The sequence below is a fragment of the Penicillium angulare genome (genome assembly GCF_028827245.1).
Source record: "Penicillium angulare strain IBT 27051 chromosome Unknown utg000001l_segment0_segment0, whole genome shotgun sequence".
NCBI lineage: Eukaryota > Fungi > Ascomycota > Eurotiomycetes > Eurotiales > Aspergillaceae > Penicillium > Penicillium angulare.
In genome coordinates, this window is record NW_026623160.1 from 1,897,341 (window position 1) to 1,918,739 (window position 21,399).

Genomic DNA, 21,399 nt, shown 5'->3' on the forward strand with positions numbered 1-21,399 from the left:
AGAAGTGTTTTAAATAGTAGACGAAGGTATTTTGGGAAAGACTTCTTAGCATGAACTCCTAAGCCAAGGCCGGTTGGGGATATTATGATTTTATAGTTGAAGATTACTGGCCCTTAGTACGTAAATCTAACCTTCAAACTATAAATTATCATCGAAGCCATCTTTCCTCTTCAGGACTCCGGTCAAAGAACATTCGCGCAAGCTCCAATAATCCACACTCTTTGGTTGGAACAATGTTAAAACAATCAACATCATTAGAAAGCCACATAAGCCAGGCTAGAGAGCCAGGCAATCGAGCGAGCCCATTTTAGAGAGCAAGAGGCGAACAGCAACGTTTAAATGGCTATCTAATTGATTCCATAAGGTATAATTAGAAATATTTGACCTGTCTCAAGACTTGGAGTTGCCATGTTCCGATAGATTGATATGGTTCGTTTTATGGCTTAGGAACCTGAAGCATGTCCGTATTCTTTTGAATACATTCAGCAAATTCATACAAGGTATGGTAAAATATTTTGAGATGTGCGTTCTACTTTAGCAGGTGATCCATCAGCTCTTTAATTGTAATCGCGATTTGCGGGCCTATGCTAAAACATTACTAGATAAGATACCATTAATAAAAGAATAAGATCCAGATGTTGAACATTTGAAGTTGTGATAAATATCATACGGATCGCAACAGATTCCTGAAACGAAAGGAGCAGATATAGGCCCACTAGCGGCGAGTGGATAGCTTCTTACTGTTATTCAAGATTTAGGTGACTTAAAAGGATCTTAATTTCATGGAAGACGATTACCTCTAGTCTCAACTTCTAGATTACCCTGGTATATCGAAAAATGTAATACCTTGCAAAGGAATGTTGTATTGCCCGTTGTCGCCAACTTCTTGGAGTGGAATTTCTCCCTTATAATAAATCCACCTTCTCAAAACTCTTGAACAAAGTTCGACAAGACTCTTTTGAAATTCAGCTTTGGCTGCTCTGGCCTGGTCTCGAATTGATGTAGATACTGAAGTGGGATAGATATTTCGGTGCAGATTTGTCGAGCTTCAATAGGAAAACGACTCTCCTTGAGCAATAATTCAGGTCTAGGATGATCGACTGCCAAAAAGGTCAACGAGATAATCAACCTAGCAGTGTTGTTTATCGGGTAGAGATATGGATAGAGTATGCATTTGTGAGCAAAAGAAGAGACTTCATAGTCCAGTTCCTCGTTGCTAACTCTGTGAGCAGTATGAAGTGGGGAGTAATCGTTCTCTTGGAATTCCCCGTAGACAAAGATAGGATCGTATTTCCCTTTGTCGTTTCTGTTGATCATGCAGCCAGCGATCCATTGAATATTTTGACCAAGCCCCAGTTGAATCAGTTGTTGATACCCAGGGATGACCTGGTTGTCCACTGGTCTGTTGAAATCAAGTGCGTTCTTTCCAACGGGGATACCGAATCCTGGGAGGGAAGATAATGAAGACTCCGATATAGAATACATAGAATAAGACATGTTGAAAAATCTATATTCCCTCACGTTTTCAAGAGCCTACTATCATCTTATATAGGTAGTTTGCCTTGACTTTGGGGCAAACCCTGATACACTTGCATGCAGAAAGTTATCATAGCGTTCAGCGGGAAAGACCCAAATTCAATTTTTGGCTGCTTTTAGACCGGCAGAAAAGAACATTCAATAAAGTACCTCAGTTAAGAAACTTGTGCTTCATTCCTACCATTCTAAATTATATGTTCGTGAAAGCATCTAGCTTCAGATAAAATTATGAAGAGTCATATATCAATCCTCATTTAGGCACACTAGTCGCATTTTCCCGTTGATGATCTTTACAGTGCCTGTTTCAAGTGCCCATTCGGTCAAATAGGAATCCTCCCTCGCATCAGTTGCATTCCCTTCTTCATGACAACTATGCTCCATGCGTTTATTCCATCCGTTCTTTTCCAGAAACAGCTCTTGACAGAATGGACATTGGCTCTTAGTGGGTGGGTACCGTCCATGATGCCAGGAACTATTACCCTCACCACCTTTGACAAATTGGTCATGATGCACACGGCGCTGGTGTTCGATGAGCATGTCTTCGCGGACGAATTCTGTTGGCCGACATTTATCGCGGCGCTCTTGAGAGTTCAGGCATATCTCGCACCGATATAAGTTTGGGACTACATGGATAGTAGTTATATGGCGTTTGAAACTCGACTTGTAGTTGAAGGTCGCTTTGCATCCGTAGGGCGCAAAAAGACATCGGAATCGTAAGCTGCCAGATTCTGAGCTGCAATACAGATTCTTGTCAGCGTCTTCTAATGAGGTGTTAGGTATGCTAGGTTTCTCGCCCAGCTTTTCAGCAAAGCCAATCCCGGGTGAACATATGCTCTTGTTATTTGAGCCCGGGGAACTGTCGGTAGTAGATTTGATATTTGGTCCGATCAATGGAGAATAAGATTCCAGTAATGTTGTCTCTCCATTCAGAGTTAGAGGATCGATATTCGGCGACGGCGATGCTTGTATAACACGAACAATAGAGTTGGATTTGCTGGACTCATAAAGCTTGACGCATAGTATTTCAGCAAAAAGCCTTGTATCAACACGGCATATACCCAATTGTTTAAAAATGCCCGGTCCATAAGAAGGGGATAAATTGTGGAATGCTTTCGCGAGTCTTTTAATCGCATAATCTATTTACTTTAGCGCCATGATAATCACCAGGGAATATGCGGTTTCATACCTTTCATACTTTGATTTTCGATATCGAAATCTGGGATTTGTTCTCTAAAAAGTCGAGAACATAACTTTGGTATAATCCGCGGATCTAAGGCTGCAAATGCTCGTTCATAATAGGCTATCACTGCCCTATGCTCATTCAAATTGATAATTTGAGGTAAGATCCAACAGCATCTTTTATCTTCAAACTCAAATACGACCTTGAGTGATTTGATCATCTGTTGCAGCTCAGCAGCCGTAACGCCTTCCTCAAATGCTGGAGACGAATGGAGCATCAACAAAAGCCCTTTGAGATCTAAGTCCCAGTGATACTCTTTCCAAGCTGAGATATCTGCTAGACCAGAAAAGCAGTAAGAAACCAGAGCTATACTTGCTCGCGATCCAAAGGCGCGGTAAGGGGGAGAGGAGACTCCCCAATCTCTATAAAGAGAATGAGATGAAGACGAAAGTTTTAGAAGTGTGCCTATGATATAACGCACTTGGATTGACATATCTTCCATAGAGGGGGATAGTTGCGCAAGAGCTTCTCGGGCATTCATCCACCAAGGCGTCAAATGATAAGACTGAAGCTTGAAACAATCTACCCAGTCTTGGTCTCGGCGCTCAATCACCTGCAAGACTGCATTTTTATTGCCTGGATCTACAGATAGAATAAAGAGGCAGCTCAGTACTAGTAAAATCTGGTTTATGTCACTAGTGGGTGCTTTAAATGTTGTTAGTATTGCCAAATCGATCAATAACTGTGGGATTACATACCTTGCGATGCCTTCGCAATTATGGATCTGCATCTCTCATGATTCTTCATTATGATAAGATCTTCTCAAAAGCGATTTCAAACACGGACGATATCATTATAACAGGCAACAAAAAATGGAGGAGTTTAACTTGAAGGCTATTCTGATTTATATAGCTCAAGAGCATTGGGGTCGGCCTTTTTGACTCGGTCAGAACTATCCTTGAGCCGACTTTTTAATGTCCACACTACAGAAACTTCCGTATTATTCTAGTAATTATGCAGATAACGGTAATGTGAAAGCTTTTCACATCTAGAAGGTCGTGATTCAGATGTACCTCTCAGTATCAATGAGTAGATGCACTTTAACGGGTTCCAGAATGTTGTTTGTTACATAGCGCAGGAATGAGGTAATGGTAATTACAGGGTGTGATAAGATTGGTGGTCCTGCTCTATTGCAATATTACAATTTTGACAGGAAGAGCCGCGTTGGATTTTAGCTATAAATAAAGTATCTTTTTCTCTCGCGAATATACAGAATTCACTTGAATCATAGTATGGAACTGATGATCTATAGCTCAACTGATCTTATCGTGACAGGGGTACTGTAATCAACAACAGGAAGGGAAGTTAACGTAGAGTCTATAAGACAGGAAAGATAGCATTGGTCTAAGTTGTCGTATTCTAATTTGACATTTAGAAGAAATATGTCTATACTTCGTTTGGTTCAAGTTTTGAAATTAGGCTCAGTGGAGTGAGCCTATTGGTATATAACGAGTTTCCAGAAGGCCTGGGAACTAAGTGATTGGATAGCAAGAACAGACGATTAATTCATTTCATTGACTTCATAGTTGTAAAGTTTGTGGTAGACCCCATTCTGTTCCATAAGTTCATTGTGTGCCCCCCTTTCAACAACTCTACCATATTTTAGGACGAAAATTATGTCGGCGGCTTTCGCAGTCGAGATTCGGTTGGCGGTAATCAGAGTTGTCCCTCCAAGCTCTGCGAACTTTTTCAAAATGCTGTTTTGTGTTTCTGCATCAAGAAAGGAGGTAGGTTCATCCATCAAAAGGGTTTTTTCGCGATGAAGGAAAGCACGTGCAATCCCGATCCGTTGTTTTTCTCCATCTGAGAGCTCTTCTGGCCTCACATGGCTTTCATACCCTTCTGGAAGTTTGGAGATAATATCATGCACTTCCGCATTACGGCAAGCCTTTTCTATTTCTTCAGAACTAAACTCACCGCCGCATTTCAAATTCTCGCTGATTGATAGATCATCAAAGGTCTGAATACCCGCAGGAGCAAATGTGATTGCTCTGCGCAACGAATTAAGTTGAATGTGTTCGAGATCAATGCCATCAATTAAGATACGTCCCGATTGAAATGGGAAAACCCGATCAAGTATCTTGAATATCGTAGACTTGCCAGAGCCTGAATGACCTACGATTGCCACTGTTGTCCCTGGATGAACCTCGAAACTGAGATCCTTCAGGATTGGTCGCGGTCGGCTGGAATAGGAAAATTCCACACTGTCAAAAACAATATGACCGTTTGTATGTTGAATTCTTCGGGCACCTGCACTATCCTTGATGCTTGGCTGCAGCTCAAAAACATCCAGAAGTTTTTGGATGCCATCAAACATGGGGACTTTTCTTGAGACCCCTGTAGAGACCGACATGATAACGTTCGCAATCGTTGGCCAGTAATGTGTTAGAAATGCAATATCTCTTGACATAGAACAACGCTGGATAAAAAAAAACAGCCGTCGTTCTATTATTCTCAAACAGTATACTCTGAGAAGGCTCTGTTTCATTTGAGTGATTTCATGTTGAAACAGTACTGCAAGGGCTTTTTCGAAGCGATCACAGAAGTACTCCGTAGCATTGTAGATCTTGAGAATAAAAGGCTTTTCCAAAACTTGATTCTTGGCCCTCTTCATCGTGGTCATCTTCTCCGAAAGACCAGAGTCACGAGCCAACCCGCTCGTATGGCTATCTAGGCCCATATAGAATATAGCTCCCAAAAGGAATAAAGAAGACACTAAGAAACCCAGCTTCGCGTACAAAATTGCACAAGCCAGAACCAGTTCAATGATAGCTGGGATCAATCCAAATAGCACCTGGCAAAAAAGGCCCACAAGATCAATAGCCGTTTGTATAATTATATCTCTTTTTGCCTTGTCATGCTGGAGATGAAATTCTAGATCAAGGCTCAAGACATGCTTCATGGTGCCAGTCTGTAACTGGTGTTCCAGAAACATCGCAAGTGGAATGTCGACAACTTTTGAACAATTTCCAAAACGACTGAGATCCAATCTAATCGGCTCCAGTTTTTCAGACTATCCGCTGGGTGTTCCATCAAGAGCCCAATCTGGAGTGAAGTCAAGGCGGTGATTGCAATTTTGCCGAGGACAGACAGAAAGCAGGCCACAAGCCAAATCTGCGCTTGAGGGCTTTTCCTGGGGGAGAACATAGGTAGGACAAGGGATAGCCTGTTCATGTTGTACCTCCAAGTCCGTATTTTTTTGGGCAGCGATTTGATCGAGAAAAAGCAGAGAAATATAAAGGCAAGCAGAAGAGGCCGGATACTTGAGATTGATATCAAGTCGTCCCATCCCAGGAGTAGTGGATGGAGCTCGACTATGGCAGAAACAAGAAAGGTACGGAAGGGATCAAGCCTTAACCTCTCTGGTGCGAAGATACATAAGGTCCACAATATACCGAGAAACAATTTCAGATAAAGATGAAAATTGTTTGGTTCTAGGCCGAGCGCCAGCAAAGCAAATTCAATGGAGTAGAATATGGCGAATCCAGTATATTCAAAAGATCCCATGGTGATAGAAATTGCTTGGTTGATCAATGAAGTGTAGTTGGAAATGAGAGGTCGGCCCTTTATATAGAAAATTATTGTTTGGAATGAATATATCTGAATAATTCTATACTCACTGTATCAAAAATGTCCTGATTGGTACTGTGGCTGGCGCTAAACAAGACACCATTGGTAGAACAGGCCTTGGAAGAACTATTCGAGGCGGAATCGAGCTCTATAACATACATAGATAATATAAATATTAACAAATATTGCGAGAAGTTATGGGATAATACGGTTATAGCCATTTCACTTTAAATCAAACAGTCCGAGTACAAGCAGTTTATTTAAATCCCAAGATACCGATCCTAAAAGCTTCAAGACTAAAACAACTCAAATAGTCAAAGGGACCACAAATAAGGCTAGTAAACAACGTGGCGCAAAGATGAGACAACCGTCATTAAGCTCTATTCCCTAATCGCATCATACACTCCCCAATATTTATCTTCACAAGAGGGGCGTCTTTCATAAGGTCACCAACAAGTTCACTACCGTCTGACATAGAGAAAATATCCCGAAGATCGGAATGTAGCTCCAAAGGGGGCGTAATTTCGTTGTGTAGAAGCTTCAATACAACGACGATACGAATTATATCATGGCCACAATCACCACATCCAGAATCTTTGGATCCTTCAAACAATCCACTCGGCGCATATCCAATTTTGCTGGCTAGCATCGGCCTCTTGTCTGCGGCCTTATTGGAACCTGAACAAGCGCTGTCAACATACTTCAGAACAGACTGGTAGTTGATATGGAAGGACGTTTTCTGCTTTTTAATATCGCGTTTATTCCCTATCAAATCAGATAAATAACTTCATTTCCGAGGGATATAAACATACACCAGCACTTGATATACATCTCCAAGTGATCACAATCCAGACCAGCGATATCAGGCATCTTTGAAGCAGATCGTAAACGTTAAAAATTTTTTATTAAGCGATAATAGCATATAATCCGGGCCTCTTTCGATTTAAGTATTATAGAAAGGCTCTTGAAAGAATCCGGCAAACCTTTAGGCGGGTATCTTCAGTCTCGAGGTCTTTTTGCTTTATTGAAGCTACGGTACTTGAACAAATTTCTGATAGACTTATTGGTCAAATATTGAAGTTTTGAGCTGCGGAAGCTTTAAACAAGACCAATCGGAAAGTGATTAATTTGATATTGGAACCATATTTTCTTGAAGTATCTAGAGTCTGGAAGTGGTATTATTATATTCATAAATGAGATGCACTGATATGCTACAAGAAGTTTTGGAGAAAGAAAGAGATAGCCTGTATTGAAGTCTATGGAGAAGCGCTATCATCCGTCTTAAAACACTTAAACCCTTCTGACCGGACCTGATATGGAATGAGCGGAAATCGTTTGCACAAAGCTTCCCATTCATTCAGTCCCATTCTATGCAGTTCCCTTTTTAACAATTTTGACTGGCAGATTTGACGAGGCCATTCTTCCATAAGTGAAACTTCAACTAAAGCAGATTCCCCGTTATTTCTAACCAAGAACCGAATATATTGATCAGAAGTCGTATCATAATATTGAATCATTTCGCAATTCAGCACTTGATAAAGCTGCATCTGTTGAATTCTCCAGAAATCTTCAGGTTTTCCAATGTCATTGAGTAAACACTCAGTTGAATTTGCGAGTTCTGTAAAACCCACATCTGGTCTTGTCGAGGATCTTGTGAGAGTATTGGATGGTACAGTTATTGCTTGGAATTCCTTCCATTCTCCAAGATCTTCAAAGTCGTTGACTGAATACTCAGTTGAATTTGCAAATGTGGTAAGATCCACGTCTGACCTCGTCCGGCGCCTTCTGAGAACATTGGACAGCCTAATTTAGATAGCTATTTAGCGTCGAAAATTCATTATGGTGAAGTGAAGTGTAATAGGTACAGACCGACGTATGCAGGTGGAAATCCTTATCTTAATATGTGTTAGACAGGACATTGTGACTCTAGGATTTAATGGACTCCTAGGGTTGAAGATTAATATAAATGACAGTGGTCATTTCCACGGGGATGACGAGCCTTTTATCTGATCTTCTTTCCTGCGTTCCATCTCATATACCTGAAGTATATATATATTGGTATGAAATTCTAGGGGAATACTACATGAGGTGAATATGTCTCGCAATACAGGTGTCCTTTTCCCACATGACGGCGCGACAAAGATCCTAGGAGTCGGGATATTATTCATAGGCATAGGTCGACAGTTCTCAAATTTCCGTATGCAAAGGATAGCATATATCAAATATAATCGGTGACTCCTCATAGGGCGGGTCAAATGCAAGCAGCAATCCAGGTTTCGATCTATTTTCCTTGGGCAAGTCACAGATCTGCTTCTTAGAAAACCAGCTGCACTGTAAAGCATTCGGGTAATCCAGTGACCTTGCATGAGAGAGGCCTGCAGAATAATCGATAAACAAGCCAAATGACACCTTTTGCTGTCCATCCTTCTCTAGAATAACAGATGAGAAACCCCTGACTTGAACTACTTTGTATTTTGTCAAGTTTTCCCAGTGTTGGCATGCAATTTGTAGGACTGTATCCTCTGAAGAGAAATGACTACCAATATCTATATATTATTAGATATTTGAATAAGGATAGGGCTCAGCTTCTACTTACCAATAATTGATGGGGCCCATTGTCCATTGTGATGAAATAACAGAATGTTTTGTTCCATAGAGACTGGATCGGTCCGTATTTGAGTTACTGTGATTGCGATTTCTTGGCAATCATCATATCTTCTTTTCAGCTCGGAAATCGATACGTCAATACTTTCGGTTCGAGTATTCATACTTGTTGGTTGAAATGGCCATATTTCGGCGGGGTAGTGTCCTTATAAGTACCAATTCCAAATTAAACATATCCTATCTAAGCTTCGTTTAAGACCTATGTAGAGCGATGCGTATAAAAATATATTCTGGGGTCTTCAGGCTTTCCAGGGTATTGGGGCTTCTCGGAGATCAAATTTCCTGATTTTCATTTCTTAGTACTAGCGATCGCGCCTCTCTCAGCCAGAACAATATCCAACAGATTCCATCGATGCCACAATACAGTCTCAAACGATATCACGATGCGATACCATCGGCAGAGCCCTACTTTTGCGGTCTATCTACAGAAGAACGAAAATCGCACCTGGCTGGGCTCACAAATGCAGTACACGAGATGAAAGATATGTAATCGAACAATTTGTCGGATCGCTGCTTATATCTCTGTGGCAGCTGAGCGTTACAGTTGTTGGATATGGACGGAAGCAACATGTCGACTGAGTTCTGCTGCCGAGTAACATTTTTCGGTGCAGTTATCCCATTCACACGGAAAGCGATTCCATTCAATAAGGATCATTGGTGAACCCACACTTCCGGGTCCTCTTTTTTGTCCTTTTTCTCAACCTTTCCTGAATAAGGCTGCGCGTACTTCTGACCCAAAGCCGTCATTGTTGGATTTTAAGGAAATTGCTAGTTGCTATGCAAGGCAGCTGAAAGAATAGCGAATGAATTTCTCATGATGAGCAGCGCGATCCAAATATTTATATCCATTGACAGGGAAGCTCGAGGTGCACGGTTGACAAAGGAAATCAGACAATAGCTGCGCCGGAGGCGCGCTTAGCTTGAATCAAGCTTCTATCCAATACCTAGGGAAACAGATTAATGAATTGTTATTTTGCTTTGGAAATAAACATACATAAAACCCCTTTGGCTTAAACCCTTGGCAAAGGTGGCATAATATTGGAATTGCGTTACCGTGCACCTCTGCAGATGGAGAGTTGAATACTTCGTCGTTTATCACAGTGATATAGTGAATAAATAGTGCACACTCCAGGCACACAAAGGACCTTTCATGGAGAGAATTGTAATTCCGGTGGTTCTGAGCGCGGTTCCATAGACATCTGGGTAAGAAATAGACAGCACTTTGACCACTTTGCGATCTGGAAAGGCCATCGGCGGATTTCCCGGTGGCTCAGTACTGAGAGGACTAGGCGACTGATGTGGAACATGTATGGTCTCAGTCTGCAGATATTAGTACGTCGAAATCCGAAGGGGATGTTTCAGTGTCACCTTAGAAGACCCAAAGCACTGGTTGATCAGGCTTATGATATTGTTATCAAACCAAGAAAGAGTGAACATTTGTGCGAGTCTAGAGTCAAAGCCCAAGATCCCTTGTGCGGTCCGCTTGGCTTTATAACAGGTTAATATTCTACCCCTTTAGGGGACGCTTTCGTACTTTTAACCTTCAATTGTACTCGAAAATAAATTAATCTCTTTTTAACATTGGAAGACTACGAACATGGCCAGGGTTGCTCGTTGACACAATATAGTAAAAGGCACATTCCTAAAGCCTCATGCTCTGATACCGTTCAATCACCTTACAATAGTTGACTCTTTTTGTCTTTTGGATTTGAAATTACTAGTATTGCCATACAAAGCAGACAGGGACGTGTATTTTGGTTGAAGTGTTAGAGCCACATTTTTCCAATTTTCAAAAAACGGTGTAAGATTCCTCTTGGTGATTGTAAAAGGTTTGAGACGGAAGAGGACAACTAGTCTGTTCCAATTTTTACTGTCAGCAAATTTCTCTGCAGTGAAGAAGTAAAGAAGTTGAGACTCACCATTATGATGGTTGGAGACCCTCGAATTTCTTTTTCCGAGATAATGCTGCCATAAAAGACAAACAGCCACAAAGGGAAACCAAAATAAATAGGCGTAGGGTGTGAAGCCCAAATTTTTGAGGTATAGATCTAGCATAGTCGACTGAAGTTTATATTTGATGGATTGAAGGGTCAATATTTTTTTTTGCAATGTGACTGATACTCCAAGATAGAAGGCTTAGATGTTTCTCTTGATAAATAAACAAGCTTGGAGATGTGCACAAAGATGGCAACTCCTTGAAGCTCAAGACATCCATACACCAGAACGATGATAAAGAAGAAAATCCAAAGACATATGTCCATCAGAATCTATTGTATTCCGTTGATATTCAACTCGAATATTGTTGAGAATACTACCATTCGGTTCGTCCAGGAAATTTCGTAACTGGCTCAGTTGCTCGGGGGTGATCCGGTCGAATGGCCGAGGTGTTGTGAATTGCCAAGCAACGTGCAGTAGTTTGTGGATCGTGACTTCATCAAGGTCCTTTGAACATCTATCCACATAGTCATCGATGATGAGTAGATCTTCGTCATCTTGCTTCAAACTTATAACAGTGTCGTAGATGGCCTTTGCATCCTTGCTGAAATTTTCTGGAATCCTAGTTGTCGCGAGAGTTTTCATTCTTGAGAGCAACAGCTCTCTCAATACAACTCTCGCTAAACCACGTAGATGATCATTGAGATAGCTCTACATATTGCAATAAGCATCTGAGGGTACAAGAACCTTGGAACTGGTGTGTCAAACCTTTGGTAATTGGCTATTCATGATTCAGCTCAATTTATACGGAAAGCGTTGATGATAGATAGTAATTCCTAAAACACTGTGAAAGACGGGATTAAAATTGATTTATATACAATATAGAAATGTATGATTTCTTTCCCGACAGTCTAGGTGGATGTGACTAAACAAAAAGAAAAGCAAAAAGAAAAAGAAAAAAAATCAGAAAAGGACATAGTTTCGAGGTCGTGAGGTGTGAACGTGGGGCCAGTCATAAACGATTCTCTGACATATGAATGGTCCATTGGTCCACCCCACTGATCACTAATTGAGGTTAACAGGAATGCATCGTGGAAAATAACACGCGAGGTTTCGACCTCCAGGGTGAACTGCATGTGTCATTGGCACCTCATGATTCCCTGTGCTCCCCGGGCAGCGATAAGAAAATACAGTAATGATTCATCATCGAGTCCAGTATTGAATATGCCCACTCAACTCATTAAAACATTCTAGAGCATTCAATTTCTCAAACATAACCGACTGATAATCAGAAGCTAATGGCAAGAGCAGATGTCTGACTCATTTCGTAGCTATTCATTCTTGACAAGATCCAAGACTTCTTCGTCTTCTCCGTCGAGTAAGAGCCAGTTTATATCATCTGCTCTACAGCCGTGAGTCCGAAGCCAATTAAGGAGTGACGATGGATCCTCATTGTAAATGAAAATCTCACTCAAAGCATCTGGTGATCTAGACACTGCGTCTGAAAGGTCGATCCCATACAAGAGCATACGTGAAGCCAGGTCGCCTGTGGCAAATCGACATATATAAATGCAGGTTGAATCGTTGAAGGCTTCATGAATGAGAAGCTTCAAGGCGTTAACAATGCCCTTGCTCTCTATCCTTCTCCAAACATGGTTGAAAAGTGTTTCATTCATCGCTGCAACCTCCAGTGTGGTAAGATGAGCCTCAAAGCTGTATTCGGTTGCAGTAGCTGCCGGTAAATTATCATAGGCTCCGGGTAGCACCATAGCACAACTCAAACTACTTTGAAGGTTCATCTTTCCAATTAAGTCTTCTGCTATACAGGATTGACCTGTACAAATGGCGAGCAAAAGAAAGCTGATTCCTGCACAATTAAACCCATTTGCAGGTATTATGCCGAGCTGAAGGAGTCTGCGAAAATATTTTGGACGATCATGTATTGCTTTAGAGGCAATGTCAGGAAACGTATCACTGTGCTGAAGATTTCGAGATGCAGCCGCCTCTTCGAAACATTCGAATATAACCCAATTCCATTTAGCCATTTGTCGGAGATGGGAGAATTCAGTGTATCCAATTTCACACAGTTCTTCCAATGCTTTCTCGGATGAACTTAAATCAGTCTGCAAGATCATCTGGTATAGTGAATCAATCTGTTTCCAAGGCCAACATCGCTGATCTTTTCTCTTACAATTATCGCAGACTTCGCCATCTCCAGCGCAACGTCTCTTCGAGTACCGACACATAAAACAGGTGGTGTTTTTTCTTTTTTTTCTTCTCGGATGACCGGTGCTACATATTATATCGTGTCGCTTACCGTGATCACAATCATTACGATCCCCGGTGCAACGGACTTTCGAACGGCGACAACTCGCACATGCAGATGAAGGTGGCATCCCTTAACGTAATTCCCAATAATGGAAACTAAATAATTATTTCCACTCTCCGAAATGTAGATCACTGTAGAGAAACATCAGACTTTCAAGAAGGCTTAATATAGGTCAGGAACTTTCACCACCGGAGCAGTCTTACCGGTGTCTTCAAGCTTTGCTCTGGGTAGATACATATGTAGCATTACCTGCAAATGTGTGGATTGGGTATCATCCAGAATTGAGCGGACGGACCGCGAAAGAGTTTTGAGTAGGACTGGTTGGAAATCGATGTTGGAGACTCTGGAAGTGGTATCCTTATATTTATAAATCGAGAGCTGTAGAGCCATGTGTCAGCATTATGTGCCATAAGAATGTCACATTGTCATTGGAACTCCTTTCGTATAGACTCTTAACAGTATGTATGGCGTCGTTAACGTTTCTTTCTCTGGGATGTATGCGCTGATATTTAGGGGCTTTGGAGAAAGGAAGAGATGACCTGCATTGAAATCTATGGAAAAGCGCTATCATCCGACACGTTTTTCTGACTGAACCTGAGATGGAATGGATGGGAATCGTTCGCACAAAGCTTTCCATTGATTAAGTCCTATAATTGGTACTGTGATTGGCGCTAAACAATACATCATTGGTAGAATAGACTTTGAAAGAACTATTCGAGGCGGTCGAAAATTGAGATCTCCCCAAGTTCAGGCGGCATGACCCAAGATGGTATGATGCATGGTTGTAATTACGTTCGAAGGGTAACGAGCTCTGATAGTATAAAATGAATCCAAGAAATGCCAATAGTTTTTGACTGTATTCATTTTGACTTCGATCCACTGGTATCGGCGAGGGGGTATACGCTATGCGCTTTCTCGTAAAGGTTTTCATTCTCAGCTGTCAGCCTCCAAGAGCTAACTTAAAAAGGTCATTCTGAGCTTCAATCTCTCCAATACAATATGCTTTCTTCCTCAAGTAAATTAGGTCTTCAGATCTTCCAGGATCTGCTCTAAATTGGGCTCTTCGGCAACTCGTATCTTGCGTGAGAGCTCGGAAATTTGCTGGTCCAAATACTCCACTTTCTCCTGATCAGGCATCTGGTAAAAGCCTTCAGGCATCTCAGGGTTGGTTTCCAACCTGATAGACCTTATGTCGTACTTCCCCGTCAGCTTTCTGTGCCTTTGGGAAAGTGATTGTAGTTTTCGTAGTTTCCGATCCAGTATCGTGGGAGGCTTCTGGGGTCTTCTTTTCGGCTGCCCGGAAAGATGTTCGTCGAAGAGAGCACTCGCCTTCCTCTTGGGGCGATTCTGGGTGTGTATCGCAAATCGGGTGGAGCGAGGCGTATCAATAGTTGTAGATTTGGGGTTCTCAAGCTTTTTTGAGTTTTGGGGCTCCTCGGGGCTCATTGCTGTGAGAATACTTTCGCTGGTGGGCTATAAGATTTGAGATTGGGCTTCAAGAGAGCTTTTGTATTGGGCCGATAGACAGAGGCACCGTCGAGACATGTCATGGAAGATATTGTTGGACGCAGCTGGGCCTTGATGACTGCTGCTTATAATAATCTTGGCGGAATTCGGCTCCTATCAATCTTGATTTTCTAGAATGCTGAAGGGGGCGATAGGCTTCAGCCGCTAGAAATAAGCCCATTGATCCACGATACACAGACGGTACTTACAATGATGTTGACCCGAGTGTCTATTGCCAGAGCTTCTTTGTCTAGTGTCGTCTAATACACAGATGAGACGAGAGGCAAAGGGCTATAAAATTAAACCAGGCACGACAGGCATATGGCACAAGTCACCGAATGTAGATACTGGTTCACGAATAACTGGACTTCAGGATTGGAACTTTAAGGAAGAATATGTTGCAACAATAACTTCTGTAGAATTCTAGATACAACCAGGATCTAGAAAAATCCATAGTACCTTAGAGCCGCTTTCATGCCATCTGTCACCTGATCATTCATTTCTAATGTGTGGCTTCCGTTTCTTCCTGTGTTATTATCCATGAGAGCTTAAAATAATGGCACTTGTAGCAAAGGACATTCGCTAACTGATCAGTCATGCCCGGTTTATACGCCGTTCACAACCCCATGGATAGATTTCATCTGTGTATACTCGCAATTTTTTTTGGAAATTTGTAAGCCAAGGCGTAATCCATCAAAGAACCTCAGAGACGTCATTAAACTCTATGCCACGCTCTGAAGTCGCATCATACACTCTCCAATATTTATTTTCACAAGGGGGGCGTCTTTCATAAGGTCACCAACAAGTTCACTACCGTCCGACGTGGAGAACATGTTCCAAATATCGGAATGTAGCTCGAAAGGGGGCAGAAAATTGTTGTGTAGAAGTTTCAATACAACGACAATATAAAAAATGGCATGGTCAAGGTCTTGATCGCCACATCTAGAGTCTGTGGATGCTTCAAATAACCCACTCGGCGCATACCCAATTTTGCTGGCTAGCATCGGCCTGATGTCTGTGGTTTCATTGGATTTCGAAGGTGGACAAGCACTGTGAACGTACTTCAGAACGGACTGGGAGTCAATGATAATGGAAGTTTTCTGGTTGTTAAGTCGGCGTTTATTCCCTATCAAATCAGATGAATGATTCCATTTTTAATCGCGATATATGAACATACACCAGCCCCTGATATACATCTCCAAGTGATCGGACTTCAGACTTGCGATATCAGGCATCTTTGAAGCAAATCATAAACGTTGTAAAAATTTATTGAAGATTACTGTATACAATCTGGGATTCCTTCACCTTAAGTCACAAAAGGAAGCATCAGTCTAAATTGTCAAGAGTGTAAACCGACGGTTGATGATCAAGAAACGGAGATACAAGTGAAACCAAATTAGCGCCGCAGAATAAACACAGAAGAATCATATTTAAGTACACATTTTTGTTTATCAAAGTATAGTAAAGAAAGTAGAATTTGTCGGGCAGCTGAGGCTCCAGGAAAGGTATTAGACCGGCAGAGAGCAAAAGGTCGGATCCGATTCCAAAGTAAATAAAGCCAGTAATTTCATTGCCGAGGCTAAATCCATCATATATGTTTTATAAAGTGACCAATAATAGGATTAAACGTGACCCTCGCTTGTCTTTGATGGAAAATGTATTGGTTCCGAATCTGGATGCCTATTTGAAGTTCAGACATCGTGGTTGGCTGAATTTTCGTTCGTTTGGCCCATCTAGCCTCTTCGATTTCTTGCTCGGTCACCCAACGGCTCCTGGAGTTTGTAACTACGCTTTCGTAATCAACGGCAAGTAGGGTTAAAGAGACGCATTGTGCATTCTTGGTCGTACGGTGCAGAATACATTTGTCTGCAAAGGAGGCGATATTGAGGCCCAGCTCTAGGGAAACTCGTTTTGCAGTATGAAGTGGTGTATAGTCTGTCTTTTTTTCGTATAAGCCATTTGGCCAGTTCATACAAGTGGATGTAGGATCATCTCGGGATCGCGCGAGGAAAAATTGATTCCGATCAAAGATCATACATCTCACCAAGACAGGAAGCTCAATCATACGTATAATATCGTTGATATGAGTTGTGTCCATTTTAACAGGCTCATCGAGGCTCTTGATTCCAGACTGAGCTACGAGTTGCTCCATGGCAGAATGAATATGGGGGATCAAGCGTTGAGTCAGGTCCTGCCTTTCAAGAGGTTAGGAAGGATTCACTTCCACGGGGATGACGAGCTTTTATCTGATCTTTCCTACTTGTCAGTCAACTCATATCCGTGAAGAATACATACTGGCATGGAATCTGGGATGAATTGACTGCATCAAGCCTTAAGAAAAGGGCCTAGTGCAGAATACTAACTTGTAGCTTTACCAATGTAACCGAACGTAGATGGAAGAGTCTTGCTATACTCGCTGTAGATCTCATTCCCTGTAATTTCTTGTCATTGGGATAGAAAGGACAATAACCAGAGATCATACCTATCAAGTAAAGAAATCAATAAAAGTACCATCTCACCGTCCATTCCGTTCTACTTGTCACCTGATTAATCCCTTTCTCGCCCCCGTCTATAGCTGCCATCCATAAATCAAATTAGTACGACTCAACCTATTCAATATTTACTTCATAGCATTAACATGTTGCTGGTCAACTAAGTGGAATACAGTGTAACAAAAGTGATTGAACAGTTTGTCGAAAGCCTGCTTCCCGTTGATGTGGCTGGGCGTTACAGGTGTGTAGATTCGAAATGAACTCTCAGTGCCTCTCATTTTGGGCAAAAGAATAAGAGAACTTCAGTCTCTTCCCCGGCGACGCCGCTTGCCAGGCCAATCAACTTCACGGTGCGCCTGTCGTATGTGTCGGGTGAGCCCATCGTTGCGGCTAAAGGTCGTTTCTTTGGCGCACAATTGGCACCGCACCCTTTGCTTGGCATTGTGGATACTATCCTCGTGTCGGGTCAACTCGTAAGACCGGGAGAAAACATAGTTGCAAGGCTTTCCAGTAGATAGGTTGAGGCGCTCACACTTGGGGCCTGCCTGAGAATTACGTAGTGTAGTGTCCCGACAAGTCGGGCGGCCTGGCATAGCCAAGACCCCATCATCCCAGGTGGGGGTGCGATCTACATATGTCGACGTCAAGAAGCGGGTATCGACTCCATATACAGACGCCCCGTGGTCATTACGCCCAGATTGAGCGAGTATGGAATCCGACCAGTTTTCTATGGAGCTCACGTGAGAACGTAAGGCGGTTGGGCTCGGTAGATTCTGGAAGGTGTCAACCCACTCACCATGACCATTCAAGTTATCCAAACAGTCTGGCTGCACTCGATGAAGCGCCACATCTTCAAAGGCTGACTCTTTCAAGACTGGTGTAGACAGCAATTGGATAGATTGAGGCATCATATTTCTAGGAAAACTTTGGTTGGGTGGGGCGAGGTGTGATCCATTGCGCACTTGACAAGTTGGACAAATTTTAATGAATTGGGAGATAAACCACTTAGGTACCCTTAGATTGCATATTTGTTAGAGGATCATTGAGAAGAAACTGAATTGAACTCCTACCATGAATAAATGCGTTTGACTTCATCAAAGGTTCTGTCACACCCCCCATGCTGTAATTCCTGGTGTGCCTTGGTAATGATTTTGAAGAACTTCTCACAGATTGCAACGGGCTTTCCTCTATGGAGGATCACATCACAGGCCTAATTCATTTGTTAGGACTATGTCATGATAGTTTAAGCTTCAATAATGGAAAGCTACTCGCCTCAGCTCCTACAGAGGACACGTGCTGTAATTTGAACATCTTCCTGACCCAGAACCTATTTCTCTTAGTATTCATCCCGGAGACAGATAATAAATGGGCTCACCGGAACCCTGCAGATTCAATTTCTTCGTTCTGGGGATCCCTTAGGACGTCCCTAATTGTCCGAGCTGTCTTCGCATTAATCAGCACCTCGCCTTGGCTTTCAGGGACTAGCTGATGTATATATCTATTCGGACAGCTATAATGAGTATTCGAGTCATAAAGCTGGAGGTTAGGGTCAGATGGATCGGAATATACCTGATTATTGATTTGTCGAATTCGATGACATCAGGCAATCCGTCTAACAGAAGCATTACTGGCTCCGAAAGCATTGTATCTTCATTGTAAGAGAATTGGTCTTCGATCTCTGGCCACCGAATAGAATCGCTTGTATGAGGATGTTGTAAGTATTGTTGCTGCGGCATAAATTGCCAAGGCGGATGGTGTAGTGACATTTCCCCTGGAGTAGACATTGAAGGGATTGTATAATCCAATGTATAACTTTTGTTAATTAAGTTCTATGGATGGGCAAGACAATCAATTTATCTATGCCCGAAGATAATAGAAAATAGGCTTTGCAATGTACGCATAGACTGTGCCGATAGGTTTACATACCACAGTCTGGGCAACCTCCTTTCGACAATAAGGAACGATCCCTATGAGCGGCCCGGGCCTTGAACCTTATTCATCAAGCGATTGGCAAGCGACGCTAGTGACTCGTCGGTTTTCGTTGATTTCTAGGCGATAAGTTTTTGCGGATGCGAGTCTACAAAATTTTGGACGAAATCCTATATTTCTCAGCAATAGCGAATAAATTTGGTTTTTTAAGGGTAGAGACATATCCAATAGTCTCTTCCATACGATATTCTTCATTTTCATAAAAATCGGCCATAGTTGAGGGTGTAAAATGGGATAGGTAAAAAGTCTTTTTCCCTTACGGTGAAATTCGGTGGGGGACACTAATTCGGGGTCGCCGGATTAGTGACCGCCCGGCACAGCTACTGCAATTCAGACTTATGTTCAAATTTAGGTAGGATAACATTCAGAATATTGGCAGGAGTAAAATCTGTTAGTACTGTCTGGCTCCATTCTAGGGATTATTCGATTTGCGTATTTGAGCTCAAAGCTCTATTCGTTTTGAATTGGACTAGAGGTCCACAAACTCATCGTACGTCAAGTGATCTTCAAGGCGCTTTTCCGTAACTTGCTGCATCTTCAGTGGCACAATCTTTTCCAATTGATCCAATTCATCCTTCGATAGAAGAGACAGTCTGTCTTCAAGCAATCCATCACCAAAGTACTTTTGATCAAGGAATGTCCAATAGATATCATCAAACATGTAGCTCTTTCTTGCGGCAAGACAAAACCAAAAGACCCCATTTTCCATAGACTGTGCCATCTTCTTTGAGAGCCGCTGGGATTCATTCATTGACTGCATCTGAATCTGCTTGTCTTCGATAGACTGGAGAATACTCAAAAAAAGTCCAAGGCGTGGAGTGAACCTATGTAAAAATAAATTCAAATCAGGCTCCCAATTCTCAGGGGCTTCAAACAGAAGCCACCATGGAGCAGCATAGGTGAATTCTGCAGGCGCCACATATGTATATTCCCAGTCAATGACGCCCATTGTTGTAAGATCGTCCCCTGCAACCAGCACATTTGATGGGCGCAGGTCATCACAGTAAAGATGGAAAGGGCCTGAATTGTCCGTAGAAAACTGCTGGGCGATCTTTCTGAAGAGACATCGAGCTATGTATCGCTTTCGGCAGTCATTTTCATCTTCCACGGCATCATTGCGTTGATATTCAAGGTGAAGAAGTTTCTGGGCTGCTAACTCTTGAAAGTACCCATTGGCAGTATCAAAGCTCTGCTCAGCAAACTCATCCGGGGGAATGTTTCCGACGCGTACAAGCTCATTCATATTGAGAGTCAATGGTCTGTTCGCCACTTTCCACACTCCCGACTCTTTAACGAGAGTACCGACACGCGTGAAGATTGGTTTTGATAATTCTAGTACAATATGGGCCATTCCACGTAAAGTAGACTCAATAACAGGACCCGACATAGTCGCATCTAAAGAAAGCGAGCTTTCGAGGCGTTTGGATAATAAACTCCCTTCAATAAAGCTCATGACAATGTAGGGCCCACAGCCCCAGCGCCCCGCACCAAGGACTAGGGGGACAGGAATACTTGTCTTTTGACAAAGAAACCTCATTACTGAGATTTCATTTCTAGTCTTCTCGGTGCGAAACCGGCTCCGTCCCAAAATGGGAAACCGAACGACCGCACGAAATCCATCCTCAAAGGTGACCGTACAACAAATATTGTATGCCCCAGTCGTAAATTCTGTCACATCAGTCGCGCGTGCCTCTCCATGGCGATGTTGACTTGCGAGTTTCAATGGCAAGGCGGGCGACTGTTTCAACAGCAGCTGAAACCAGGCCAAAAAATACGTTTGGCCCTGTTCCTCAGCTAGATGATCCCAATCCATGACATAGGCGCTGACAGTATGTGGAAATAAAGCATATGGCAGTCGAGTTCAGAAAGGATCAGAGGAGGGCTAAGGGGGAGGGGAACGAGTTCATAAATAGTATTTTAGATCACGTGAACAGAATCATGTGTTAGAGATTAGAAGCAATATTGGTTCAGCGAAAACGATGTATAAAGTTACACTATGCCATTCAACTGTATTCTTGTAGGTTCGAAGCTTGTAAAGTCTAGACCGGGAGACAAAGGGGCTATTTTCCGTACAAGAAGAAGGGTGGGAGTATTGGCATAATGACGGTCGCAGATTACCGGCTAAGAGGCGGTGAATA

At 42.4% G+C, this 21,399-nt stretch overlaps 10 protein-coding genes across 10 annotated transcripts; all 10 read right to left on the reverse strand.

Moving 5' to 3' along the window:
- Positions 1-924: 924 nt before the first annotated feature.
- On the reverse strand, positions 925-1,497 carry N7478_000671 (uncharacterized protein; the record flags this gene model as incomplete). The annotated part of the gene is made up of 1 exon (XM_056916886.1): positions 925-1,497. The coding sequence occupies one exon, from the start codon at positions 1,495-1,497 to the stop codon at positions 925-927; it is 573 nt and encodes a 190-aa protein (XP_056784766.1).
- Positions 1,498-1,779: 282 nt separating this feature from the next.
- N7478_000672 (C2H2 finger domain protein) lies at positions 1,780-3,523 on the reverse strand (the record flags this gene model as incomplete). Its single annotated transcript, XM_056916887.1, has 4 exons — positions 1,780-2,672; positions 2,723-3,138; positions 3,208-3,358; positions 3,475-3,523. 4 exons carry the CDS (start codon positions 3,521-3,523, stop codon positions 1,780-1,782), a joined length of 1,509 nt encoding a protein of 502 aa, XP_056784767.1.
- A 754-nt stretch (positions 3,524-4,277) lies between these two features.
- Positions 4,278-5,093, reverse strand: N7478_000673 (ABC transporter ATP-binding protein; the record flags this gene model as incomplete). The annotated part of the gene is made up of 1 exon (XM_056916888.1): positions 4,278-5,093. The coding sequence occupies one exon, from the start codon at positions 5,091-5,093 to the stop codon at positions 4,278-4,280; it is 816 nt and encodes a 271-aa protein (XP_056784768.1).
- A 1,626-nt stretch (positions 5,094-6,719) lies between these two features.
- On the reverse strand, positions 6,720-7,216 carry N7478_000674 (uncharacterized protein; the record flags this gene model as incomplete). Its single annotated transcript, XM_056916889.1, has 2 exons — positions 6,720-7,111; positions 7,159-7,216. 2 exons carry the CDS (start codon positions 7,214-7,216, stop codon positions 6,720-6,722), a joined length of 450 nt encoding a protein of 149 aa, XP_056784769.1.
- A 3,996-nt stretch (positions 7,217-11,212) lies between these two features.
- N7478_000675 (uncharacterized protein) lies at positions 11,213-11,590 on the reverse strand (the record flags this gene model as incomplete). The annotated part of the gene is made up of 1 exon (XM_056916890.1): positions 11,213-11,590. The coding sequence occupies one exon, from the start codon at positions 11,588-11,590 to the stop codon at positions 11,213-11,215; it is 378 nt and encodes a 125-aa protein (XP_056784770.1).
- Positions 11,591-12,276: 686 nt separating this feature from the next.
- On the reverse strand, positions 12,277-12,714 carry N7478_000676 (uncharacterized protein; the record flags this gene model as incomplete). Its single annotated transcript, XM_056916891.1, has 1 exon — positions 12,277-12,714. One exon carries the CDS (start codon positions 12,712-12,714, stop codon positions 12,277-12,279), a length of 438 nt encoding a protein of 145 aa, XP_056784771.1.
- A 1,580-nt stretch (positions 12,715-14,294) lies between these two features.
- N7478_000677 (uncharacterized protein) lies at positions 14,295-14,720 on the reverse strand (the record flags this gene model as incomplete). The annotated part of the gene is made up of 1 exon (XM_056916892.1): positions 14,295-14,720. One exon carries the CDS (start codon positions 14,718-14,720, stop codon positions 14,295-14,297), a length of 426 nt encoding a protein of 141 aa, XP_056784772.1.
- Positions 14,721-17,574: 2,854 nt separating this feature from the next.
- N7478_000678 (integrase zinc binding domain-containing protein) lies at positions 17,575-18,619 on the reverse strand (the record flags this gene model as incomplete). Its single annotated transcript, XM_056916893.1, has 3 exons — positions 17,575-18,286; positions 18,343-18,482; positions 18,557-18,619. 3 exons carry the CDS (start codon positions 18,617-18,619, stop codon positions 17,575-17,577), a joined length of 915 nt encoding a protein of 304 aa, XP_056784773.1.
- A 24-nt stretch (positions 18,620-18,643) lies between these two features.
- N7478_000679 (uncharacterized protein) lies at positions 18,644-19,056 on the reverse strand (the record flags this gene model as incomplete). Its single annotated transcript, XM_056916894.1, has 2 exons — positions 18,644-18,770; positions 18,842-19,056. The coding sequence occupies 2 exons, from the start codon at positions 19,054-19,056 to the stop codon at positions 18,644-18,646; spliced, it is 342 nt and encodes a 113-aa protein (XP_056784774.1).
- Positions 19,057-19,730: 674 nt separating this feature from the next.
- On the reverse strand, positions 19,731-21,074 carry N7478_000680 (phosphotransferase family protein; the record flags this gene model as incomplete). Its single annotated transcript, XM_056916895.1, has 1 exon — positions 19,731-21,074. One exon carries the CDS (start codon positions 21,072-21,074, stop codon positions 19,731-19,733), a length of 1,344 nt encoding a protein of 447 aa, XP_056784775.1.
- Positions 21,075-21,399: the final 325 nt, after the last annotated feature.